The sequence below is a fragment of the Budorcas taxicolor genome, chromosome 24 (assembly GCF_023091745.1).
Source record: "Budorcas taxicolor isolate Tak-1 chromosome 24, Takin1.1, whole genome shotgun sequence".
NCBI classification, from domain to species: Eukaryota; Metazoa; Chordata; class Mammalia; order Artiodactyla; family Bovidae; genus Budorcas; species Budorcas taxicolor.
The window spans coordinates 32,627,424-32,654,643 of NC_068933.1; the positions used below are offsets into that span (position 1 = coordinate 32,627,424).

A 27,220-nucleotide genomic window follows, 5' to 3' on the forward strand; every position below is an offset into this window, starting at 1 on the left:
AGCGGGTTCCGAGGATAACATCTCGCGCGAGTCCATCCACCTCTCGCGACACTTCCCGCCAGCGCCCCTGCGGGTCTCCGAGCCCCGGCCGTAGCTCCACGGCGGGCTCCCCGTCACCTCAGCTCTCTGCTGTCGGCAGCCCGGCCGGCTGGCAGCTCTCCCGCCGGGAGCGCGGTGGAGAACGGTGTTGGCGCGAATCCCGCGGGCCCGCAAGCTCCGCCCCGCCCCGCCCCGGCTCGCGGGGCAGGCTTCCGCGGGGACATGTCGTGCCCCTCTGAGCGAGGGCAGCAGAGCGCGAGAGGCTGTGAGGCAGCCAGGTGAGTCCGCGGCGGCCGGGCCCCGGGCCCCGGACCCGAGGAGCGGCTGGGAGGCCCTGCGGGATGGAGATGCCAGGGGCGGAGGAGGGCGCGATGCCTGGAGGCAGGGAAGGGGGGCCCCGGGAGGACCAGCCCCTGTGGGGCGGGGGGTGGCCTCGGTCCCTGGGACGCGGCCTGGCCCGCTTGGTATCGACGGCTCCCGGAGGCGCCGGGAAGTCACCCGGTTCCACCCGCGCCCCGCTGCTCTCTGCGGGGCCGGAGGCGGGACGGGGAGAGGCATCCGCGAGCCCTGAGGTCTCAAACCTGGGTCGCAGGAGGCTCGGGGTCCTGGGGAGAGGGGACACGCGAGGTGTTGGAGGTAAATTCGTGCTGGGGGGAAAAAAAGATAAAAAGTGGCGGAAGCCGGGGAGCGGCGGCTCAGAGGGAGGCCGGGTGTTCCCGGTCCAGCTGCACTGAGTGCCGAGATGGTCTCGCCCGCTCCCCTCGCTGGAGCCTGGGTTTCCCTTTTGTGGTCTGTGCAGCGTTGGTTAGTCTTTGCCGAGCGGTGAAGGGGAAACACACAGGTCAGTCTTCTTTAGGGGAAGGAGGTCACTTGCTACCTTTTTCCTCTTGAGACCTGGACCGTGCGAGTGGGTGCGCGCGTGCGCGCAGTGGCCCCAAGCGAGGGTTCGCGTTTTCAGAAATTTGTACCATCGCCCGTGCTTCAGCACCCTGCAAGGATTGATAAGAAGTGACTGTTATCTTAAGTGAATAGTTTTATTTTCAGTATTGTAATTCCCGTAGCCTGAAGCCAAAAAGCAGGTGTTACTAAAAACAGTTGGAGTAAATGTTTTTGGCTTTGGCACTAGATTTATATTGGAAATTGGGGTAAAGTGGTTTGGGTTTTTTTTGCAATCAAGATTTTGACCATGCGTTTCTCATGATTCCAGTTTTGCTTAATTAAAATCATAGTTTTCTGGGAGGATTGGGAGATCAGTGCAAAGCCCATTGGTCTAACTATGAGAAGCATTTTGTTTAAAGCCTCCTTCCCTCCCTTAAAAAAACCAGAAACCAACCAAACAAAGCTATTAATTTATTTTATTTATATTTTAAATTGTATGGCCGCCTTAGTTTTTTTTTTTCTTCAGAAATTCCTCTTAAAAATAACCCTGTTTTTTTTGTGTGTGTGTGTCTGTGTGTATGAACAATTACACTGTTAATAGAAGGAAATTTTTTTTCTGAAAGTTTTCTTTTGTCTTTTAGAGAACGAAATGTCATCAGTGGAGTCACAGCAGGAACAGTCGTCCCAGTCAGACCCATCTCCATCACCAAATTCATGTAGTTCCTTTGAGCTCGTAGACATGGATGCTGGCAGTTTGTATGAACCAGTTTCTCCTCATTGGTTTTATTGTAAGATAATAGATTCTAAGGAGACATGGATTCCTTTCAACTCACAGGATTCACAGCAGCTGGAAGAGGCATACAGCTCTGGTAGGGTAAAAGTGATGACTTGTAACAGGCGAGGACTTACTGTCATTCCTTTAAAACTGTAATATGATAGTTATTATAGTGAGTGCTGTTTCTAGTTATCTCCTATAGCATTTTAATACTGAAGTTCTGCATTATTGTCCAATGAGTTTATAATATTCAACAATTTGTATTTGTATTTTGAAAACAGCGCCTATTGTAATTTCTGCATAGTTATACAATAATGTTTCTTACGTTTCAGTTTTTGTTTATAAAGAGTGGTGGGTGGTAGTGTCATATTGCAAAAGAATGAATTCTTTAATTTTTCACTTGTTTTTTCTTATGTTACGAAGTAAGAATGATTCTGGTTAGTACTTTATCATTATGAGGTCATTAATTTACCTTTTGACCCCTTAAGCAAAAAATTCAGGAAAGCTTTCTTATTTACAGTTTTTTTTTTTTTTTTTTTAAGGGATACTATAATCTCTCCTCAGAAAAAGAGCAAAATAGAATTTGGGTATTATTTTTTTTATGTTTCATTAAAGCCAAGAATGATTTTGATGGTTTAGCCAAGAAGAAAGGGATCATTCATGTGTTTTATAACATTATTTAACATATAACTCAGAGTTGTATTTTGGGAGTGGCAGTTGACTATGTGCTTCTTTTCCCCTTTCCAATCCTCAATAGGAAAAGATTGTAATAGAATTGTTCCCACTGATGGGGGTAGATATGATGTTCATTTGGGGGAGAGGATGCGGTATGCTGTTTACTGGGATGAGCTGGCTTCAGAAGTGAGACGATGTACCTGGTTTTACAAGGGAGACAAAGATAATAAGTATGTTCCATACTCGGAGAGCTTCAGCCAAGTTCTAGAGGTATTCCTTTGACCTCTTTTACTCATTTTCTTCTTCTCTTATTTAATAATCTTTTCTTCCTCTTTGTGACTTATTTTGTGAATTTATAAAGAGAGCTCGCTTCTATCTGCAGCACAGTTTATGGCATTTCTTTTTCAAGTCAGTTTCAGGATAAAGTAGTTTTCAGATTTTAAAATATTACAGAAACTGTTTATGTCTTTAAAAATTTTTTCTCTAATGGTGATCATTGTTAGTATTTAAACTATGACCATAGAGTTGTTCATTTTTGCTTTTATTTTTCTTGCTCTGGAACTATTGTGAAATTTGCTTTATATTGGAGTAGGACATTAATATTGTTAAAAGAAATATATCAAAATGTGAACAATGATTATTTCTAGTCTAGATGATGGAATTAGGACTGATTTTTTTCTTTGTTCTATACTGTTACTTATTGTAATTTTAAAAGAATTTTAAAATTTTGATAAATCAAGAGAAGGAACTTTATATGTAATATCCTAATTTTGTGGATAATATACATGCATTAATATCATTGAAAGAAATATATCAAAATGTGTATAGCTGTTTTTTCCAGTCTAGATGATAGAAGCAGAATGATTATTTTTTGTTGATTGTTTTTTATTTTATTCTATACTAGTGTCTGTTGTCATTTAAAGAGAATTAAAATAAATTTGATAAATTGGAGTAAGAAATTCTTACTATAATTGTTTATCTAGCAATATTCTTGAAGATAGGTTCAATTTTAATAGAAAAGCCATTAGAGAAATCTAATGAAATGTGTCTTGTTTTAAGGAAACTTACATGCTTGCTGTAACTCTGGATGAATGGAAAAAGAAATTGGAGTCTCCCAACAGAGAAATTATTATATTACACAATCCAAAGGTAAAGCAAATTAAGGCCCTTTAATGATAGGATCGGGTTTCCCTGGTGGCTCAGAGGTTAAAGCATCTGCCCGCAATGCATGAGGCCTGGGTTCAATCCCTGGGTTGGGAAGATCCCCTGGAGAAGGAAATGGCAACCCACTCCAGTATTCTTGCCTAGAGAATCCCATGGGCGGAGGAGCCTGGTGGGCTACAGGTCTCAAAGAGTTGAGCAACTTCACTTTCACTTTAATGATAGGATTAAGATTAATTGAGTTACTAAAGAGAATGCAATTAATTCTTGGTGGCTTCTTTTTTCTAGTGGTTCTATATAGGATAACCTTTGGAAATTTTTATATTGCATTCACAATTATGAAACTTAAAACCATAACCACTACCATTGTTTGCTCATTCACCTCTTACAAGGAGAGTTTTCATAGGGAAAATTATGTCATTGTAGATTAAGAAGATTACTGACATATTAGGTGGGCATATCTTTCACATGTAGGATATTGTTGAAAGATATGTATAAACATTTTCCTTTTGTTTTTTAGCTTTATTGAGGTATAGTTGACAAATAAAATAGTGAGATATTTAAAGTATACAACATTAGCCTAATGTATTTTCAGGATTCTCATTTCAAGCTATTGGAGTTACATGGCAAAACTCCAGTTGAGATTTGAGTATGTATGGCTCAGACAGTAAAGAATCTGCCTGCAATGCAGGAGCCCCAGGTTTGATCCTTGGGTTGGGGAAATTCCCCTGGAGAAGGAAATGACAACCCATTCTATTATTCTTATCTGGTGAATTCTATGGACAGAGGAGCCTTGTGGGCTACAGCTCATGGGATCACAGAGTTGGACACAACTGAGTGACTTTCTCTTTCACACTTTATGTTTTGAAAGACTTGTCCCCACTCCTGAGAACTTATTAAGATGTCTTTAATGTAGAATAAATATTGCTCTGATCTTTTTTATTTAAGCTTATGGTGCATTACCAGCCAGTTGCAGGGTCCGATGAATGGGGTTCAGCACCTGCTGAGCAAGGTCGACCTCGAACAGTGAAGAGGGGGGTTGAGAACATCTCTGTTGACATTCACTGTGGTAATGTTAATCATTCATTTTTTTCTTATCTTCTGATATACTTGTTTATGACTTAAACTGTGGCCTTTTTCTATGACATTGATTACTTTGAGGCTTAAAAAGTGGTCTTTAATCCAATGGGCTTATTCTAAGTTACGATTAGTATTACTTGATCTAGTGAGACTCTTAATAGGTATAAAAATATCTTTTGAAGTTGCTAAGTATATATGGTGGGATGGATAAAATTTGGGCACTACTAATCAGGAAGTCACTAAGTACAAATGAACTGATTTGGTCCTAATTCTAAGAAATGTGATTCTTCCTGCTTGCTTATTTATTCCTGGTAACTTGTGTCCTTGAAGTTTTTCAACCAGGGGAAACTATTTTTCAGTAGGACCCTGATGGTTATCCATTGGTCTCTAACTAGGGGCATTTATGGTTGGTTTTGTAATATATTTAACTGGATTATAAAATTCCTTTTAAGTATTCTGTCAATGTAAAATTATCTGAATTTGGTAACTGCCCTGTGGTTATACAAGAGAATATTCTTAGGAAACACACAAAATATTAATGGTTTAAAGAGATATGATATGTGAAGTCTGATGATGTATGCAGCCTACTCCCGAATGGTTCTAAAAATAAATGTGTGTGAACACACACACACATAATGTTAAAGTATGGAATCTGTGTGAAAAAGAGATTTTTTGTACTATTCTTTCAAGTTTTCTGTAAAGATTGCAGTTATTTCAAAATAAAAAGTTTTAAAATCCTGAAAAATTCTTTTATCGACTTACTGGGTTAGTGCAGACCTAATTGTAGTTTTGGACCATGAATTTTAAATCATTATAGCTAGGCTCAAACATATTTTTATTAATCAAAATAGGAACCATTACAATCAACACATTTTTGCCAACAATAAATAAGTTTTATTCCTGTAGCATAAAAATCCGTGCTTCCAGATTTGACAAACTTTGGAAAGCATTTTTTTGCCTCATTCTGGTTGTGAAAGTTTTCCCTGCAAAATGTTGTCAAGATGCTTGAAGAAGTAGTAGTCAGTTGGCAAGAGGTCCGGTGAATATGGCAGATGAAACAAAACTGTGTAGCCCAATTCGTTCAACTTTTGAAGTGTTGTTTGTGCAACGTGGGGTTGGGTGGTGTCGTGCAGAAGAATTGGGCCCTTTCTGTTGACCAATGCTGGCTTTAGGCATTGCTGTTCTCAGTGCATCTCATTGATTTGCTGAGCATACTTCTCAGATGTAATGGTTTCGCTGGGATTCAGAAAGCTGTAGTGGATCAGATTGGCAGCAAACCACCAGTGACCTTGACTTTTTTGAGGTGTACCTTTAGCTTTGGGAAACGCTTTGGAGCTTCTTGGTTCAGCCACTGAGCTGGCTGTCACCAGTTGTTGTATAAAATCTACTTTTTGTCCCATGTCACAATCTGATCAAGAAATGATTCATTGTTGTTGCACAGAATAAGAGAAGATGACACTTCAACGACAAGTTTTTAAATTTTCGGTCAGCTCATGAGGCACCCACAAAGTGAGCTTTTTCACCTTTCTAATTTGCATCAAATGCTGAACAACTGTAGAAGGTCGATGTTGAGTTCTCCTGCAACTTCTTGTTAGTTTTAAGAGGGTCAGCTTTGATGATGGCTCTCAGTTGGTCATTATCAACTTCCAATGGCTGGCCAGTATGCTCCTCATCTTCAAGGCTCTCATCTCCTTTGCAAAACTTCTTCAACCACTGCTGCGCTGTACGTTCGTTAGTAGTTCCTAGGCCAAATGTACTGTTGTTGTTCCAAGTTATCTCTGCTGCTTTACAACCCATTTTGACCTTATTTAAGAAAATCCCTCGAATTTGCTTTTTGTCTAACATCATTTTCATAGTCTAAAATAAATACAAAATAAACAGCAAGTAATAACACTTAGCAAAGAAACAAGGTGAGAAATGTGTATTAAAACACATTTAGATGTTAGATCTGTATGTTAGATCTATAACATAATCACATTCATTAAAAATGTTTTCCAATATCAAATGGCAAAGTTCAACAATGCAAAAACCGCAAGTACTTTTGCACCAACCAAGTATTTTTTTTTTTTTAAGATAAATTAGAAACACTTTTGAGATAAATTAGAAACAAGTAAAATTGCAATATTTTTACTGAGTAGTGAAATATAGGAAAATTTGTGTCTTAAAAAATCTGCTCATATTTTAACTTGCCCATTTCTATTACCTGCTTATTGTGAATGTTTGATTTTAGAATACATGACTAGTTATACTGAATAACTTTTCTTTATAATTTCACTTGTAGGGGAACCTTTACAAATAGATCACTTGGTTTTTGTAGTCCATGGGATCGGACCTGCTTGTGATCTCCGCTTTCGAAGCATTGTACAGTGTGGTAGGTTTGCAAAGCGTGTCAGGTTAGATCATGTAAAGGGACTGTTAGTGCTCCTCTGAGCTGAGATAGTGTTGTCTTAGGCTGTCCTCTTAGCTGCATAATAAGATTTGGAGAGCTGAAGACAGGTGGCAAGGTAGTAAAGCCTCCCAGCTTAGACCTGAAGTGCTAGTAACTTCCTTAGGCTAATAGGTTTATACTCTTAACTAATAGTTCTTGAGTGAATAAGCCTTCAAGTCTGATAAAATTGTTTTATGATGTGATTGTCCTGTTTGTAACTATTCCAAATTTAAAGGGAACCATAAATATATGACCATAAAGATAATCTAGTTTAAATGAACAACTGAAACTTACATTTTTTTAACTTACATTGTGATAAACCTCATGATACTCTAATTAGAATATTTAGGTCATTAACTTGATTTTGAAAGGTAGTATTCATAGTCTAATTATCCCAATTTGGGAGTCTTATCCTAATGACTAATGCTTCTAAGCATAAACTTTCTAGAAGGTTAAAGATCAATGTAATATGAATTCTAAACATCAGTGGTTTTTCTAAAATATTGGATAATGAATGATTGTTTGAGTGCAAGGCCAACTGACATAGTCAGGTGATTCTTTTAAAAAATTGAAACAGTTTGTCTGACGCAGAAGTTTTGAAGTTTGTGTGTGTGTGTGTGTTTTTTTTTTTAATGAAAATGTTTCGTATAGTAAAAGCAGTCCTATATGAAAGGAATGTGTTTTCCCATATGCACTATTAATTTTTCTTAAATATCACTCTAGTTTTGACTCCAGTCAGTAGGTGCTCTAAGCAAATGTAGATGAGTGTGGTATAATCGTATGATCTGTTGCATCCTAATTCTGTGAGTTGATTGCTTCACTGTTAATGCATTAGTTAATTTTCTTTTCTAGTTAATGATTTTCGCAGTGTTTCTTTGAACCTGCTACAGACGCATTTTAAGAAAGCCCAAGAAAATCAGCAGATTGGGAGGGTAGAATTTCTCCCAGTCAACTGGCACAGTCCCTTGCATTCCACTGGTGTAGATGTGTGAGTAATACTTTACACCTTTGAGTTGTTACCTGTGATTATAATGTTTTCTGATCATTAATATGCTTAGGAACATCTCTGCTGTTAGCTGAGAGTGTATATAAAATTCTGTTCAACAAAAAACTTTTTGTACTTCTGTGTCATTTTCTTAGAGTTACATTATTAAGTGCTGAACAATCCCTTTGTTTAACCAGCTTGGGTCAGGAGTAGGGAATGGTGTGTATCTTCTTCCAGTATGTTTTAGTGGCTCATTAGTGTTTACTATTGCAGCTTTACTATTTCTTTAGCATAAAGGAGGTTATGGAATTTATTTAAGTTTTCTGCTTAAAACATCTTTCCTTTTTTCAGAGATCTGCAGCGAATAACCCTGCCTAGCATTAACCGCCTCAGGCACTTTACCAACGACACGATTCTGGATGTCTTCTTCTACAACAGCCCCACCTACTGTCAGACTATCGTGGACACAGTCGCTTCTGAAATGAACCGAATTTATATACTTTTTCTGCAAAGGAACCCTGATTTCAAAGGGAGTGTATCCATTGCTGGTCATAGTTTAGGTAATGAATTCTCTATGACTGGAGAGGACTATCACATTTTATGGATACCTTTTAAGTATTTTTTGAAGTACAGTGTCTTTTATCAGTGTCAGATTCAGAGGTCTAGAACTGGTCTGTGATGAGATATTAGGAAGGGGTTGGAAGGGTAATGGTGGATTGGAAAGAAAGACTCCCTACTTAGTAGATTTTGCTTATTCCTTTTTTGTGTAAAAGGCAGCTGTTCAGTGCTAATGCTTCAAAATTGTCCCCTCTTCTTCTGTTTTACTTACAGGTTCGCTTATATTGTTTGATATCCTAACAAATCAGAAAGATTCTTTGGGAGATACTGACAGTAAAAAGGTAATTTAGATGTTCAGATAGGTTTTCTTGTACTATTTCTTAGTAGGGATTTTTAGATTTTAGACTTTTTTTCCCCACTTAGTCTCATACCGTAATATTAAATTTACATATATTTTAATTTTAACAGATTTATAATTATCTCTGTTATTCTTGGATAATAGAAGCAAGATAGTAATATGCTTCTATAAACATTTGCCACATTCTAAAATAATTATGGTTATCTTATTTTCATTATAAATATACATTGCACTACTGATCTGTTATTAGAGTTATAGAATCATTGAATTGAAATGGAATTTGCATATGAGGAAGAATTAATTGAATGCAAATTGATATAGTTTATAGAAATTCTGCTTGAAAGCTGTCCTTAAACACTAAGCTCAGGGAAAGTTTTGTTAATGATGATGAAGAATACTTTAATAGTCATTCATTCACGGATTCATTTATTTAAAAACATAAAGTTTCAGTCGACTGCAAAAACTTAAAGATCAATCACATTTTAGTTTATATTTCGTATACGTTTCGATTTAGTCAAAGTTAAGATACTGTGTGGCTATCTTACATAGTGCTTTTCTTTATTGCAAAGTAGTATTAATAAAAAAATCTAAATGAATTTAGACAATATAAGTTTTACAATTTAATTTTTAGGATTTGCCAAGTATTTTCATGGATCAAGGAGATACACCAACACTGGAGGAAGAGTTGAAGAAACTTCAACTGTCTGAATTCTTTAGTATCTTTGAGAAGGAGAAAATAGATAAGGAAGCTCTGGTAAAAATAATCTTTTAAAACTGTACACTGTTCCATTTTCAGTATTTTTATTGCTTATTTTCATCATACTGCTGGCTAAGAGCCTGCCTTTTAGAAGCATTTTAGTCATACATAGTTTATCATTAGTAATGCTCTTTAGCATTATTTGTTTTTTCTTTTTTTTCATCATATAAAGTGATCTTTTTTTTGTGGGAGTTCAAAGTTCAGAGGAGCCACATTGATAATAGGAATAGAGCAAAGACTAAAACCCAGCACAGCTCTGAAAACATGAGAGCAGGTGTAAAGGCCACTGACTTTTCCAGCTTTTATTTTCTGTTATACTTTCTAGAGCTCTACTTGTGGGTATTTGCTTATTTTTTTGCCACCTCAGGTGTGCCTTTTTTTTTTTTTAAGGTTTGTGACACATTTGTTCATTTAACAGGTATTTACTAAATACCTACTATGATCAGGCAGCTGTACCAAGTATGAGGTAGAGTGCTGATAAGGCAGATATTGTTCAAACTTCATGGTGCTTATAGCTTAGTGGAAAAGACACAGATAGCCAAACACGTAATTAATTACAAATGTGCTAAGTTCTAAGTAGGGAAAGTACACAGTGGTTTAGGAGTGTGCCACAGGATGAGCTGATGTAGTCTGGGGGCCTAAGGAAGACTTCCCTCATCAGGGAGCAGCCCTTTAGCTGACATCTGGATTGTTGGTGTGTTTTCTGCTTTGTATAACTACAGCATTGATAGCTCCAGTATTGATATTTTATATTCCTTTTTTAAGCTCCTTTATTAAGAGAGAAAGTTATTAGTGATGCTTTACCACTGGGGACTCCTAGTCATGTAAAGCCAAGAACAACAGAGTGCTTAGGCCTATTCCTCTCAGAGAACGGGACATTTAATTAATTTTATTTTGCCTAGAAATAAAAACTGTTTGATTTTCTATGCTTAGACTTTATGTACAGACAAAGACCTTCAGGAAATGGGAATTCCTTTAGGACCAAGAAAGAAGATACTAAACTACTTTAAGACCAGAAAAAATTCAATGGTATGTGCTTAATATAGCTTATGAGATTAGACAGTGTTCTGACTTCCTTGTACCCTTGTGCTTTTTGAGATGTATAGGGAGCTAAGCAGTTGTAAAAATTTACCTTTGGCTCTCTTTGTTAGAAACTAAATACATTTTCTTTATTAATATCTTTAAAAATATTATCAGTGTCAGAAGTCTAATCTCCCCTGGACTTCTACCATTCAATTGTTTTCCTTTTTTGGTTTGCTTTATAACTATTGAAATATATTGCATATCACATACCATAAAATTCACCCTTTTAAAATATACAATTCAGTGGGTCTTGGCATATTCAGAGTTGAATAACATCACCACTATCATATTCCAGAACATTTCCATCACTGTAAAAAGAAACATCATATTCAATAGCAGTCACTCCCCATTCCTCCCTTCTGTGAACTACTGATCTATTTTCTGTCTCTGGATTTTCTTATTCTGGATATTGCTTACAAATGGAGTTATATGATATATGGCCTTTTGTGACTGGCTTCTTTCACTTAGCATAATATATTCAAGGTATAACCATGTTGTAACAGTACTTGTGCACTGAGTATTTTTGCCACTGAATTCCCTTCCACAGCCTAGATGATTATCTTTCAGCCGTTTAGCAGGTTGTTTGGTTCTGGTTTAAGGCTGATAGAGACATACTGTCTACTTTGATTAGAAAGGCATAGGACTGCACTGAACTCCTCAGCAGCCCCCAGCGCCCCACAGTGCTCTGCTGCCGTTTTCTCTCACGATGGTTGCCCAAAGTTTCAGTTACTATCCAGATGGCTTTGTACAGCTTTCATCATTTCAGAGCATGTACAGATATCAATTCATAATTTAAGGCAGCTTTGGTTTTCATTAGCTTTATTTTGTTTTCTGAGAGATTCTTCTTAAAATTGTTGACTGTTGTTTCAAAACCTTGCCAAGCATCCTTTTCAACTGGTAGAAAACTGTATAATCCTTTGGATATTTTTTACTACTTAGCAGCTCCACAGAACTATCGTTTATTCTTTAGGGTGTTAATAGACCAACCCCGCAATCACCTGCAGGGGCAAATATGTCTAATATCCCCAAAGAGTCGGAGTTCTACAGTAGCACTAATGGTCTGGATGTCGGCATTGGGCAGGTAAACAGTACTCATTCTCTTTGGTCGTTTTATTGTTTGCCATTGGTATTGTAGAAACAAATGTAACTTTTATTATCAATAAGAGATGCTTTTATTTCCTTCATCCAGGTGCCTGTAAAATACCCCCGGCTTATCTATAAACCAGAAATATTCTTTGCTTTTGGATCTCCCATTGGAATGTTCCTTACTGTCCGGGGGCTAAAAAGAATTGACCCCAACTACAGATTTCCAACATGCAAAGGTTTCTTCAATATTTATCACCCTGTAAGCATTGGACAGCTCTTGTGATTTTACCTGAATGTTAGGGCTTATTGGTAAAGAGCATATGATAGTCTATTGTGTTGATTTACTTTTTTCTATACTATTTTGTACTAATGAGAAAATTTATAATATGAATCTGGAAGTGAAGGGGGCAGAACAAGTACTTTAAAAATAAATGAGCTTATAATTATTTTTATTCCTGAGACCATCATTATGATCAGCAGAGGTATGTGTAACTATTGTTTTCTGCATGTAGTTTGATCCTGTGGCCTACAGGATTGAACCAATGGTGGTCCCTGGAGTAGAATTTGAGCCAATGCTGATCCCACATCATAAAGGCAGGAAGCGGATGCACTTAGGTATGTCTTGAGTCCAGAACCTGATGATTGTAGACCTTCTGGTCAGTGCAGGCTGACTGGACCTCATTCACTTTGCTTAGCTATGTTGAGCCCTTTTACAACTCTAAACCATGTAGTGTTCTTTTTCACATGTGTTTCAGAACTGAGAGAGGGCTTGACCAGGATGAGCATGGACCTTAAGAATAACTTGCTAGGTTCACTGCGGATGGCCTGGAAGTCTTTCACCAGAGCTCCATACCCTGCCTTACAAGCTTCAGAAACTGCGGAAGAAACAGAAGCAGAACCTGAGTCAAATTCGGAGAAGCCTAGTGGTCAGTGACACTGAACACAGTGATTACCTGCACCAGGCCAGATAAGAGGGACTCCCTGAAGTCTGGTTCTTAGTCTACCAGGGTCTTCTTAACTTTCCCCTTGTTGTTGAGAACCAACACTAGACTATGAGTCCTACTGGGCCTTCAGCTCTGCTGGTTCCTTTCTGTCATCAAATAGCCACAAATTGTGGAAACAATTATTTGTGAGGGAAAGTGTTAAAGAGGAGCTGAGCATCTAGTAACTAGGCTTTAAACCATTCCCCGCTGGGCACTGTAGCGGTGATGCTAAGCGCCTGCACTGTGAAGAACGTTGCTTTCACCAGGGAATGTTTGTGTGTTCATGAGTCAGTTTTATTTTCCTGGCTGGGGACTAGCTGGGAGACTTCTTTTGATTGCACAGTTAATACTGCATTCTTTTGCTTTTTAACTGCAAAAGGAGTTTCTTTTCAACTGCCAAAGGTGATCTAACCCTGCTTGCATTTAGTTTGTAAACCAAAGGTAAATGGAATTAGCTGTCAAAGGTATAGGAAAGAAAGGGGATTGGGTAAAATCAGTGTGGCTTGAAAACAAGCTTTAAGGGCATTGAGAGGAAAGAGCTTTCTGAGCAGAGTAGCTCCTCCTCTGCTGAGGCTGGAGTGTGAGGAGAGATACGGACACCCTTGGAGGGCTGGAAGCTTTTATATTCTGACCATGGTTCCTTCACTTCCAGATGTTAACACAGAAGAGAACCCTGTGGCAGTGAAAGAGGAAGCCCCCCCCATCCATGTGGGAATGCTGAATGGAGGCCAGCGCATTGACTATGTGCTACAGGAGAAGCCCATTGAAAGTTTTAATGAATATTTATTTGCTTTACAAAGCCATCTGTGCTACTGGTAAGTGTTTGTTTTTGTTTTGGATTGTTTTTTTTTTTGTCTTCAGTTCAGTCACTCAGTTGTGTCTGACTCTTTGTGACCCCATGGACTGCAGCACGCCAGGCCTTCCTGTCCGTTACCAACTGTCGTAGCTTACTCAAACTCATGTCCATCATGTCAGTGATGGCATCCAACCATCTCATCCTCTGTCATCTCCTTCTCCTCCCACCTTCAGTCTTTCCCAGCATCAGGGTTTTTTCCAATGAGTCAGTTCTTCCCATCAGGTGGCCAAAGTATTGGAGCTTCAGCTTCAACATCAGTCCTTCCAATGAATATTCAAGATTGATTTCCTACAGGATGGACTGATTGGATCTCCTTGCAGTCCAAGGGACTCTCAAGAGTCTTTTCCAACACCACAGTTTAAAAGCATCAATTCTTTGGTGTTCAGCCTTCTTTGTTTATTAAACCTTCAGTGCTCAGCCTTAATTATTTATTAGGATCAAATATTTATTATTTGTATTTATTTTAAACAACATTTATCATTATTACTTTTTTAATGACAGCCATTCTGAAGGGGGTAAGGGGATATTTCACTGTGGTTTTGAATTTCCATGAGGATTAGCGATGTTGAGCACCCTTTCACGTGCCCGTTATCCATTTGTCTTCCTTGGTTGGAACATCAAATGACATGATTGTGCTATTTTGTGTTAATAATTATAAACAAGCCATCATTCTAATCCCAAATGAGCACTGCCCTGTCCTGCTTTTTCTACATCTATCAAATACCTGTGATACAATGAGGGCTTACTTCACTGAGCATAATATTCTTTAGGTCCATCCATGATGCTGCAAATGGCAGAATTCTGTTTTTTTTATGGCTGTGTGTTACTCCATTGTAAATATGTACCACATCTTCTTTATTTGTCTGTTGATGGATGCTTAGGTTGCTTCCATATCCTGGTTATTGTGACTAGTGTGGCTATGAACACTGGGGTGCATATATCTTTTCAGGTTAGTGTTTCCATTTTTTCTGGGTATATGCCAAGGAGTGGAGCTGCTGAGTCCTGTGGTAGCTCTGTTTTCATCTTTCTGAGGAGCGTCTATACTGTGTTCTACAGTGACTGCCCCAGTTTACCCTCCCACCAGCAGCAGATAAGAGTTCCATTTCCACATCCTTGCCAACATTTATTATTTATGTTCTTTTTGATGACAGCCATTCTGACAGGTGTGAGGTAATGTTTCATTTTGGTTTTGAATTGAATTTCCCTGAGGAATAGTGTTCCTTGGAAGGAATGATGCTAAAGCTGAAACTCCAGTACTTTGGCCACCTCATGCAAAGAATTGACTCATTGGAAAAGACTCTGATGCTGGGAGGGATTGAAGGCAGGAGGAGAAGGGGATGACAGAGGATGAGATGGCTGGATGGCATCACCAACTCGAGGGACATGAGTTTGAGTGAACTCTGGGAGTTGGTGATGGACAGGGAGGCCTGGCGACAGCGACAGCGACTGAACTGAACTGAACTGAGGAATAGTGATATTGACCACCTTTTCATGTGCCCAGTATCCATTTGTATGTCTTCCTTGGAAAAATGCCTCTTCAGTCTTGTGCGTATTTTTTGATTGGGTTAATTGGAGACTTTTTTGATATTGAGCTTTATGAGATATTTATATATTTTGAATATTAACCCCTTATTGCTCATATCATTTGCAGATATTTTCTCCCCTTCAGTAGCTTTTGGTTTCATCTTATCTATGGTTTCCTTTGCTGGCAAAAAGCTTTTACGGATTAATTAGGTTCCATTTGCTTATTTTTGTTTTGAAAGACCCAAAATATTTTGCTATGATTTATATCAAAGAGTGTTCTGCCCATGTTCTCTTTTAGGAGGTTTGTGGTTTCCACTCTTGTATTTAGATGTTTAATCCATTATGAGTTTATTTTTGTATATGGTGTGCAGAGATTTTATGTCATTCTTTTACATGTTGCTGTCCAGTTTTCCCAGCACCACTTATCAAAGAAATTGTCTTTTCTCCATTGTATATTCTTGCCTCCTTTGTTGTAGATTAGTTGACTGTAGGTGTGTGGGTTTATTTCTGGGCTCTATTCTGTTCCATTGTTCTGTGTGTCTGTTGTTGTGCCAGTACTAATATATTTCAATAACTGTAGCTTTGTAGTGTAGTGCGAAGTCTGGGAGGATAGCTTTGACAATATAGGGCCTTTTGTGATTCTGTATAAATTTTAGATTCATTTGTGCTAGTTCTGTGCAAAATGTCCTGGGTATTTCAGTAGGGATAACATGAAGTCTGTAGGTTGCTTTGGGTAGTATGGCCATTTTAATAATATTAATTCTTCTGATCCAAGAGCACAAAATATCTTTTCACTTATTTATATCATCTTTAGTTTCCTTTCTCAGCGTTTTATAATTCTCGGAGTATAGGCTTTCGTTTCCTTGGTTAAGTTTATTCCTAGGGCATTTTATTCTTTTTGATGTAATTTTAAATGAGATTTTTTTTTTTTACTTTTTGGTAGTTCATTAATATTGTATAGAAAAGGATTAGATTTCTGTATATTAATCTTGTATCCTGCAAGTTTACTGAATTCATTTGTTCTAATAGCTTTTTGGTGGAGGCTTTAGGGTTTGTATATTAAAGTATAACGTATCTGTAAATAGTGACAGTTTTACTTCCTCCCTTCCAACATGGGTGCTTTTTCTTCCTTCCTCCCTTCCCTTCCTCTGATTGTTGTGGCTTGGACTTCCAGTACTATTTATGTTACATCAAAGAAGCAAAAGTGGACATCTTTGTCTTGTTTCTGAATTTGGAGGAAAGGCTTTCAGCTTTCCATTGTTGTGTATGATGATAGCTGTGGGTTTGTCATAAGCAGTCTTTATTATGTTAAGGTATGTTCTCTTTATACCAACTTGGAGAATTTTTGTCAATGTATATTTAATTTTATTAAATGCTATTTCTGTATCTATTAAGATGATCATGTGATTTTTGTCCTTCCTTTTGTTGGCATGTCACACTGATTGAACTGTGAATATTGAAGCATCTTTGTGTCCTTGGGATAAACCCCACTTGATCATTGTGTATGATCTTTTATTTTTTTTGGATTGTTATAATATTTTGTTGAGGAATTTTGCATCTATATTCATCAAAGACATTGGCCTGTAGTTTTCCTATTTTGTAGTGTATTGGTGTGATTTGGGTAACAGGATAATGATGGCCTCACAGAATGGATTTGGGAGAGTTTCTTCCTCTTCGGTTTTTTGGAATAATTTGTAAAGGATGAGTGTTAAATCTTCTTTGTAGTTCGATAGAATCCCCTGGGAAGCTGGTCCTGGGCTTTTGTTTCCTGGGAGTTTTGTGTTTTTTAATATGTAATTTTCACTTACTGTTTTTGGCTGTGCTGGGTCTCTTGCTGTGCAGGCTTTTCTCTGGTTGCAGTGTGTGGGCTTCTCATTGCGGTGGCTTCTCTTGTTGCGAAGCATGGGCTCTAGGCCGCGCGGGTTTCAGCAGTTGAGGACCCTGGGCTCTAGGGCACAAGCTCAGTAGTTGGAAGGCAGAGGCTCAGTTGCTCCACGGCATGTGGGATCCTCCTGAACCAGGGGTCGAACCTGTGTCTCCTGCATTGGCAGGCAGATTCTTCACCCCTGAGCCACCAGGGAAGCCTCCTGCGAGTTTTTTATATGACAAATACAATTTCTCTACTAGTGTTTGGTTTGTTCAGATGGTCTGTTTCTTATTGATTTCAGTCTGCCAATTTTTATGCTTTTTTGGAAATTTGTCCGTTTTTTCTAGGTTGTCCAGTTTGCTGGAATATGACTTTTGATAGTATCCTCTTATGTTTTTCTATCTCTGTGGTATCAGTGTAATTTCTCCTTTTTCATTTCTTATTTTGATTATTTTGGGTTCTCTCTCTCTTCTTGGTGAGCCTGGCTAAAGGTTATCAGTTTTTTATTATCTTTTCAAGAAACTAACTCTTGTTTTCATTGATATTTTCTATTGTTTTTTAAAATTTTGTTTTTATTTACTTATGGCTGTGCTGGGTCTTCATCACTGCACCGGCTTTTCTCCAGCTGTGGCGCGGGAGCTCCTCTTTGTTGCCGTGCATGGGCTGCTCATTGCGGAGCATGGGCTCGAGGGCGCGGGCTGCAGTAGTTGCAGCACCTGGACGCAGTAGCTGCAGTTCCAGGGCTCTTAGAGCACAGGCGTAGTAGACCAGGGCTTGAATCTGTGTCTCCTGCATTGGCGGGTTATTCTTTACCGCTGAGCCACCGGGAAGCCCTGTTGTATTTTTTCTTTAAGATCTGTTTTATTTCTTCTCTCTCTTTATTATTCCCTTGCTTCTGCTGACTTTGGATTGTTTTCCTTTTCTCATTCCTTCAGGTGGTAGGTTTGTTTGAGGTTTTTCTCAAGGGAGTGAAGGCCTCTCTCAGGAAGGCCGGTATCATTCTAAGCTTCTCTCTTAGATCCTTTTTTTCTGCATCCCACAGATTTTTGGAGAGTCGCGTTTCCATTTTTATTTGTCTCAAGGTATTTCCTGGTTTCCTTTTTGATTTCTCTATTGACCCGTTGTTTTTTTAGTAGCATATCATATCATATCATTTAATCTCCATGTGTGAGTTCTTTTCCTGTTTTTCTTTCTGTAATTGATTTCTAGTTTCATACTACTGTGGTTGGAAAAAATGCTTGGTATAATTTCTATCCTCTTAACATGTGATCTGTTCAGGAGAACATTTCATGTGCACTTGGAAAAAAAAGTCTGTATTCTGCTATTTTCGGACATAATGTCCTTGTGGATATCTAATATATTCAGATCATCTATAATGTGTCATTTAAGGCCATTGTTGCCTTATAGACTTCCTGTCTGGATGATCTGTCCATTGATAAAAGTGGGATGTTGAAGTTCCCTACTATTACTGTGTTATTGTCAGTTTCTCCCTTTAGGTGTGTTAGTATTTGCTTTACATGTTGAGGTGCTCCTGTCTTGGATGCATATATGTTAAACATTATGGCTTGTTCTTGTATTGATCCCTTTATCATTATAGAATGCCCTTCTTTGTCTTTTGTTATAGCCATTGTTGTAAAGTCTGTTTTGTCTGATAGGAATATTTAGCCCAGTGACATTTAGTTATTGATATAGATATGTACTTATTGCCATTTTATTACTTGTTTTCCAGTTGTTTTGTGGTTCTTCTCTATTCTTGTTTCTTCCTTTGTGGTTTAGGGAGCTTCTCTGGTGACTCAGATGGTAAAGAATCTGCAGTACAAGAGACCTGGGTTCAATTCCTGGATTCAGAAGATCCCCTGGAGAAGGGAATGGCAACCCACTCCAGGATTCTTGCCTGGAGAATCCCATGGACAGAGGAGCCTGGAGGGCTACAGTCCATGGGGTAGCAGAGTTGGATATGACTGAGCGACTAACACTTTGTGGTTTAATGATTTTATTTAGCAGTATGCTTGCATTTCTTTTCAGTTTTTGTGTATTTGTTGTGTTTGTTTTTGTGATTACCATGGGGTTCATATATGTTGACCTATATATCTCGTTTTAAACTGGTACTCATACGAGTTCAAACACATTCTGAACATTCTACATTTCTATTCCCTTCCTCCATATTTTGATGTCGTATTTTATATCTTCCTGTTTCATGTTTATCCCTTAACTGTTTATTGTAGTTACAGCTGCTTTCACAGTTTTTTGTCTTTTAATCTCCATACTGCTCAGTTAAGTTGTTGGTCCTCAGTCCTTACTCTGTATTTCTTCTCTATAGGTTCCACTTAGAGAAAACCCACTAACATTTCTTTTAGAGTAGGTTTAGTATTGATGAAATCCTTCAGTCTTTGCCTGTCTGAGAAGTTCTTTGTCTCTCTTTCAGTTCTAAATGGTAATCTTGCTGGGCAGAGTACTCTAGGTTGCAGATCATTGCACTCCCTTCTGGCCTGCACGGTTTCTGCAGAGAAATCAGCTGATAGTCTTATCGGTGGGGATTCTGTTTTCTTTTTTTCTGGCTGCCTTGGTATGGGTTTCCTTCAGTTCAACTTGTTTGGGGTCCTCTGTGCTTGCTGTTCCTGGATAGCTTATTTCCTTCAGGTCTGGAGGGTTTTCAGCCGTAATCACCTCAGCTTCATTTTCGATGCCCTGCTCTCTTCTGTCTTCTGTTATGTGAATGTTGGTTGTTTAATGTTATTTCAGAGATTTCTTATACTGATTTCATTTTTAAAAATCCTATTTTCTTTCTGCTGTTCTGATTGGATGATTTCCATTTTTCTGTCTTTCAGATCATATATGTGTTCTTCTGTATCACTTAGTCTGCTATTCATTCTTTTTAGTGTGGGTTTTTTTTTTTTGACAGCTGTTCTTCTCTTCAGATTGGGTCTTTTTAAATATTTTCTAGTTCCTTTTTAAAATTTTATGTTCATCTATTCTTTTCCCTAAATTCAATTAACATCTTTATTAACAATGTTCTGAATTCTTTACCTGGTAAATTGTTTATTTCTGTTTCATTATTTGTTTTTTTCAGAGTTTTTTCTCTTGTTCCAATTGAGAGCAGTTCCTCTGCGTTTTTATTTTGTTTAACTTTCTCTGTCACTGTTGAATTTAGGTGAAACAGTTACCTCTTGTGGTCTTAAAGGGATGTTCTGATGTGGTAGCATCCTTATACACTCTGCATGTCCCCAGGGTCTCCACTGGGAGAGCTGGATTCCCTGATATCCCCTCAGCAGGGGGTGGGGCTGGAGCTGGGTATGAGGCAGACCTTTGCCCCTGCCCAGTGGCTGGCACCTTGCTGGGACAGGATCTGATCCAAGTTGCTGGAGGCAAGGGTCGGGCCCAGGCTGGCTCTGTTCCCTGTGGGTGTGTGTTTTCCCCTCTCCCTGCGTTGGAAGCCTTGCCCCAGAGCCGGGAAGTACTGACCAAAGTGGCACCCACGTGGACCCTCTGCAGGCAGAAGGCTGAGCTGTCTGCCTGCTGGGGCTGCACTTGTTCCCCTGCTCTGCTCACACGCAGCCTCACGTGCATGTCCACCTTGCCCCTCACAGCCCATCACCATGCCCAGCCTCCACCACTCGTCTTGTTATGGGGCCACCGTGCAGGGTCCCTGGGGCCTGTGTGGAGCCTCCGTGTATATCCTGCAGGAGCTGTGGGGTAGAGGCTGCCGTCAGAGTGCTAGGCTCCTTCTGATGCACCACTTGAGTAAGTGCCAACTGTGACTGCTGCCCCCAAGCAGGCTCTGCCCCAGGCCCGGGTTGCCTCTGGATGCTGTGCAGTGCCATGTCGTCCTGGTGGAGGACACGGAGCGGAGGTGTGTGCCCAGGCGGGGAACCTGGCAGCCACTAGAGCATTCATCCAACTGCCCCCTCTGCCCTGCTCTCCCTGTGGGGGTGCATAAGTCAGCACGCACAGACACACTCACACACACTCACACACGCCCTCTCCACCCCCTCCTTCCCACAGCCCTCCTGCTAGTCCTGCCTGCCTTCCACCCAGCCAGGGGTGGTTCATCTCCGCCAGCTAGGACCTCGGGCCTGCAGCATCCCACCTGAGACTCACTGTTCACTCCCTGGGATGGGTCTCTGCCCCAGTGTTCTCGCTCTTCCTCCAAGTCCCCTCTCAGGGGCACACGTGCTGATCGCTTTTCTTCCTGTCCAGCCCAATTACATGTGGATCTCTCTCACAGCCTTGTGTGTACAGTTTTTGTGCCAGTTTCCAACGAGAATTATTCCATATATAGATGTATTTTTGATCTGTTTGTTGGCAAGGAGTGAGCTCCATGTCTTCTTACTCTGCCACCTTGATTGATCCCCCTTGCCATCCATGCATCATCTTTGGTGAATTGTCTGTTAAAATCTTTTGCCCGTTTAAAAAATTGGATTATTTTATTATTAAGTTTCAAGATTTTCCTATACTTTATTTACAAGTCCTTTTCAGATACTTTTTTTCTCTCAGGATGTGGTTTTTTCATTTGTCCAACAAGTATGTTTTGAAAAGCAAAAATGTCTTTTGATGAAGTCCAGTTTCTTGATGTTTGTGCTTTTGTGACATAAGTAAGAAATCTTTGCCAAGTTACAGTGAAAGTTGCTCAGTCGTGTCCGACTCTTTGCGACCCCATGGACTGTAGCCCATGGAATTCGCCAGGCCAGAATACTGGAGTGTGTAGCCTTTCACTTCTCCAGGGGATTGTCCCAACCCAGGGATCGAACCCAGGTCTCCAACATTGCAGGTGGATTCTTTACCTTCTGAGCCACCAGGGAAGCCCATGAATACTGGAATGGGTAGCCTATCCCTTCTTCAGGGGGATCTTCCTAACCCAGGAATCAAACCGGGGTCTCCTGCATTGCAGGTGGATTCTGTACCAACTGAGCTATCAGGGAAGCCCACATCCAACATCAAATCTTATTTCTTTTTAGTTTTAGAAGTTGTGTCATTTTAGCTTTTACATTTAGGTCTGTGATCCATTTTGGTTAATTTTTAAATATAGTGTGAGGAAAGGATTGAGGTTCATTGTTTTACCTGTGGCTTTCCTGTTATTCTAGCAACATTTGTTGAAAAGTTTCTTCAGATGGAGAAACTGTTGAATTGCCTTGGCTCTGTTTTGTTCTATTGATCTGTTTGTCAGTCTTTACATCAATAAAACCCTGTCCTGATAACTGTAGCTTTATATTAAGTCTTGAAATTAGGTATTTGTAAGCTCTTCATCTTTGTTGTGCCTATTAGTAGTTACTTTAGGTATTGTAGGTCCTTTGTATTTCCATATGTCGTTTAGAATGAACTTGTTAATTTCAACCAAAAAGCTTTTTAGGGATTTTGATTGTGATTGCATTTTATCTGTGGATCAATTTGGGGGGGAGGAGAACTGATACCTTAATAAATGCTGAGTTTTCTGACCCACAAACGTGGTATCTCTCAGTGTATTGTGGTTTTAGTTTCTCTCAGAAATGTTTTGTGACTTTCAGTATATGTATCATGCACGCTGTAATTATTGCCCTCTCTGTTACAAGGTTGATCATCTTGACATACACTCAAGGACCATTTTAATTTTCTTTTTGGGAAGTTATCTATACTCTATTCTCTTTCATATTGAATTGTTTTTTTAATTGATAAAATCTGTGATATGAGTTGTAAATAACTTTTCCCCAGTTTGTCTTTAATATTGTGTACATTGGTTTTTTGCCAGGTATAAACTTTGATTTTTATATAGTCAAACTTATTTTTTCTTTTTTGGCTTCTGGAATTTGTGTCATGCTTAGATTTTTCTCCAGAGAATTCCTTACCGCAGTTTATTCTGATATTTTAGGGTTTCATTTTTACATGTAAATCCTTGATTCTCTTCAAATTTATCCTTGTAAGAAGATGTGAATTGATTCAAATCATTTTCCAGATGGAGAGCCATCTGGAAAACACTGTTAGTAGATTTGATATTATTCTGTGGGTTTTTAAGTCTTCTGAATTTTCTGTTCTTTTCTATTGACTCATTTGTTTATGCACCAGGATCATACCATTTTAATATCTGGTTTAGCTAATCTCCACTCATTGGGATAGGAGGAATTTCTTAACCTGCAGTCCCTTGTAGGGGACAGAAAGTCTACGAGTCTAGTGAAATTCTACTTACAATTTTGGCTATATAGTATATGTGTATGATGTCTTTTCTGGGGAGAAATCCATAGGTTCATTAGATTCCCAAATAGGTCCATGACTCAAACAATGTCAAACCCCAGATCTAGAAAAGTGTTTGAGCCATATACCTGTAAGGCAATCCATGAATGTTATTTTTATAGTCATATTTCTTTATGAACCAGATGTAAGTAATTGCTTGTACACACACTGAATAATATCTGGAAGATACATAAGAAATTGATAACATCAGTTGTCAGAAGTTGGGAACTAGTGGTTTAGAAACAGTGGGAAGGAGATTTCATTATTACATCCTTTTGTATCTTTGATCTTTGTCCACATGATTGTATTGGCTTTTCTTTTAAAAAGGTGACTCAACATTTAAAAAATTAAGGCGATGAATTGGATGACTCTCCCATGTTGTCCCAAGAATGAGTTCTGTGAAGGGAGGACTTGGTCATTTACTGCTGGCTTTTTTATATTACAGAACGCAACGCTAGACTTCTTTGTTAGAAGGTAACCTAACAAACAACTTCTTTGTTAGGTTACCTTCTAAGCCACTGTCAGATAACCATTTCTGAGCCAGATTTTTTTTAAAACAGTTAAAAAAAAACACGAACTTGTAAGGTGGTTGTGTAGATTGTTAGATAGTATATGTAAAACACCTGGTACAAATGTTAGTTTCTTTTTACAACATAATCTTTTCTTTCTCCAGGGAGTCTGAAGATACAGTATTGCTGGTCCTCAAAGAAATCTACCAAACCCAGGGTATCTTCCTTGATCAGCCCTTACAGTAAAAATGAACCACCTAAGGCTGCTTAATGTAAGTTTTTAAATGTCCTGTATGTAGCATTATTCCTACATATTAACATGTGGTGCCTGAAAAGCTGCTTGGAAATGTACTTTTTGTTTCTTGTCACCGAGCTCTAGGTTATTACTCATTTTTAGAGGGACTCTGGTTAAAATTCATGGGAAAAAAGCACTGGAGGCCATTTAGAGAAAGGTTAGTGTGTGTTTTGCTAGCAACTTGGTCCAATAACACTTGTCATTTTTAGGATCTAAACTCAGAATCTTCATGGTTCTGACCATCTAAAAGTTACCATGACAACATTTACAGCTTTAAGTACATACAGTCCATTCTGGGATTTACATTGTTGTTGTTCAGTCGCTAAGTTGTGTCCAACTCTTTGCGACTCGATGTTCTGCAGCACACCAGCCTCCTCTGTCCTCTGCTATCTCCTGGAGTTTGCTCAAATTCATGTCCATTGATTCGGTGATGCCATCTAACCAGCTCATCCTCTGCTGCCACCTTCTCCTTTTGCTTTCAGTCTTTGCCAGCATCAAAGTATTGGAGCTTCAGCATCAGCCTTTCCAGTGAATATTTAGGGCTGGTGTTCTTTAGGATGGACTGGTTTTAGCTCCTTGCAGTTACAACAGTTTCAGCTTTAAATATAGACAGCCCAGCCTGGGATTTACATTACTCAGCCTTGTATATATGTATTAATAGTTAGAAAGCTTGTGTGTCAGACTCTGGCATTCTCTCTGGTTGCCTTCAGCGTGATGACCTCTCTTCCACTTTCTCCCCTAGATGGACAGTGAGGGATCCTTCCCCAGAAAACCCGCCTCTTTGTTCCCGCGTTTTCTTCTCAGCTGTGTCGTTCCCTGCATGTTGCCTGCCACTTACTCACCACTGGGGTCTCTGGAAGATAATCTTCCTCTCTGGAAGCAAGTGGAAAAGCAAAGGGAAGACCCTGTTACTTTTCACCACTGGCTTCACAGCAACATTTGCATTCTTTCTCCATGGCCGCGGCAGTCTCTGGTGGTGGTTATATTACCACACTCTATGCTTATCACCTGAGATGGCATAAAGCCTGCCTTGAGTTTGTTTTGGGTTGGGTGTAAATTTTTGTAGGAGGTTATTGTTTATCTTTAGAGAATATTCTAATCTGGTAGTGCGCTCCTGAGACTCAGAAGCCATTCTGGGTCTGCTTTCGGTCATGGGTGTTCTCTGCGTTGGAAGGCTAGATCTAAGTGGAGGAGGGAGACTGGTGGGCAGTCAGATTCTTTCCAGCCAACTTTTGTTTTCTACATGTACTGTATGAAGAAAGACTAAAATTACAAATACTGTTTACTTTCTATAGTTGACTGAGAAGATTTATTGCTAGGACTCAGAGAGGCTGTTCATTGTTTTTACAGCTATTTGAGCTGCGCTGAGAGTCTAAAGTGGACAGCTTAGTTTCCATCAGGTACATCTTTATAAACATATTACATATCCTAGACCTGCCCTTTTATATGTATCATACTTCAAACTGGGAGACTCTAGATGAAGTCCAACCTAGTTATTTTTTAGTTCTTAAGTTTAGGGTAGTTATAAACGCTGACAAACCTGCAGTTACACAGCTTTGACTGCTTATGAAGTGATGAATAAAACCTTTTAGTGGTGTGTTCATGGTGGAACAACACGTGAAAGCCATCTGCCACATCTGCTTGTGTGAAGGGAGTGTTGAAGACTGTTCTCTTTAAAAAGACACTGTCGCCTGAGTCCCCACAGTGCAGGGAGCAACTGGACAGGCCCCGGCACAGGCAGTGCTAGGGGAGGGGTGGTGCCACCCAGGGGGAGATGTTCCTCATTCCGCAAGAGAAACCTGGCTCTGTGGGGCTAGGAACAGCTGCTGCAGAGTCAGTGTCAGAGTGTGCAGGTGAGATGGGTGAATGTAGACCCCTGGTGTTTAACATTCACACACGCCATCTCTGTGACAGCAGAGGGAATGTTACCATCACGCTAGAGGTAAGGCTGGGGTACTGGTGAGAGCCTGGCCTCTCCATGTCCATCTGCTTACAGACCAATGCTGACCCAAGCCACTAAGACGTTTCAGCTCTATGAAATGCTTTATTTACTACATAAACTCTGAGATGGAGGTAAGGGTTACTGAGAATTAAGTAGCATTCAATGTAAAGTGGAAGCTTTCATCAAGTTGTTGTCTTCAAATTTACATTTACTCTTCCTATTAACAGAGTAAGTATATTGTAAGAGTAAGCCAAAGGACAAGCAAGAGTAAGTCCCTGTAACCAAAGATGAACAGCATCACCCCGGATTGTTAGATACTAACCACTGTTTGTACTAAGAAGTGTTTCCTTCCTGGTGGTGAAGGGCAGGTGACTGGAAAAGAGCTTTATATCCTGTGTACCCCCCTGTGTTGGTATCATGGATGCACTTACACAGGGTACTAAGCTTGACTTAAATTCCTTATTCAGTTGTATATTTTTTGCACTACTTCAGTTGTATCATGTGCAATCTCTTGACCAAGCCTATTTTTAAACTCTGGTAGAGTATCATTTTATACATACTCCAGCTGCAGAATTGGTATTGCTTATCTCAGCAAGAGAGATTGTTTGCATGGAAAGATTAATAGCACTGATTAGCTTTCTAATATTTTGCACTTTTTGAAATGTTTGTTTTTTATGTGATTATATTTAAAACTTTAGTAAATAATGAAATAAAACCAATTCGACCAGTTGCGTACTTCTACCTGGCTCATCCATCAAAGACCAAAGAGAATCAGTACAATAACCATTTTCTCCTCCCTTCTGTGTTACTGCTGCTAAGTCGCTTCAGTTGTGTCTGACTCTGTGCCACCCCATAGACGGCAGCCCACCAGGCTCCCCCGTCCCTGGGATTCTCCAGGCAAGAACACTGGAGTGGGTTGCCATTTCCTTCTCCAATGCGTGAAAGTGAAGTAGCTCAGTTGTGTCCGACCCTCAGCGACCCCATGGACTGCAGCCTTCCAGGCTCCTCTGTCCATGGGATTTTCCAGGCAAGAGTACTGGAATGGGGTGCCATTGCCTTCTCCGTTCTGTGTTACTAAAACAAGTTTAAAAAAAGTACTGGGCAAAGAACTGACATTCGGGTTCTTTTCCCCTTGACTGTTACGGTGATTATAAGGTAAATATTGAGAGCTCTTTGGTT

The 27,220-nt window shown here is 39.5% G+C and overlaps 1 protein-coding gene across 1 annotated transcript; it reads left to right on the top strand.

Moving 5' to 3' along the window:
• Nucleotides 1-142: 142 nt before the first annotated feature.
• DDHD2 (DDHD domain containing 2) lies at nucleotides 143-26,760 on the top strand. The gene is made up of 18 exons (XM_052661312.1): nucleotides 143-317; nucleotides 1,560-1,787; nucleotides 2,451-2,638; nucleotides 3,428-3,517; nucleotides 4,478-4,598; nucleotides 6,891-6,980; nucleotides 7,890-8,025; nucleotides 8,374-8,582; nucleotides 8,854-8,921; nucleotides 9,570-9,692; nucleotides 10,629-10,724; nucleotides 11,749-11,859; nucleotides 11,968-12,123; nucleotides 12,377-12,479; nucleotides 12,620-12,790; nucleotides 13,500-13,662; nucleotides 23,969-24,076; nucleotides 24,842-26,760. The coding sequence occupies exons 2-17, from the start codon at nucleotides 1,568-1,570 to the stop codon at nucleotides 24,048-24,050; spliced, it is 2,127 nt and encodes a 708-aa protein (XP_052517272.1). The 5' UTR covers nucleotides 143-317; nucleotides 1,560-1,567; the 3' UTR covers nucleotides 24,051-24,076; nucleotides 24,842-26,760.
• Nucleotides 26,761-27,220: the final 460 nt, after the last annotated feature.

What these genes read in the sequence shown, in the direction of transcription:
- DDHD2 (XM_052661312.1), top strand. Translation starts at nt 1,568, where the DNA reads ATGTCATCAGTGGAGTCACAGCAGGAACAGTCGTCCCAGTCAGACCCA. An exon ending in GGAAGAGGCATACAGCTCTG is followed by an intron (nt 1,788 to 2,450) that starts GTAGGGTAAAAG and finishes AATCCTCAATAG; the next exon opens with GAAAAGATTGTAATAGAATT. An exon ending in GAGATACTGACAGTAAAAAG is followed by an intron (nt 8,922 to 9,569) that starts GTAATTTAGATG and finishes TTTAATTTTTAG; the next exon opens with GATTTGCCAAGTATTTTCAT.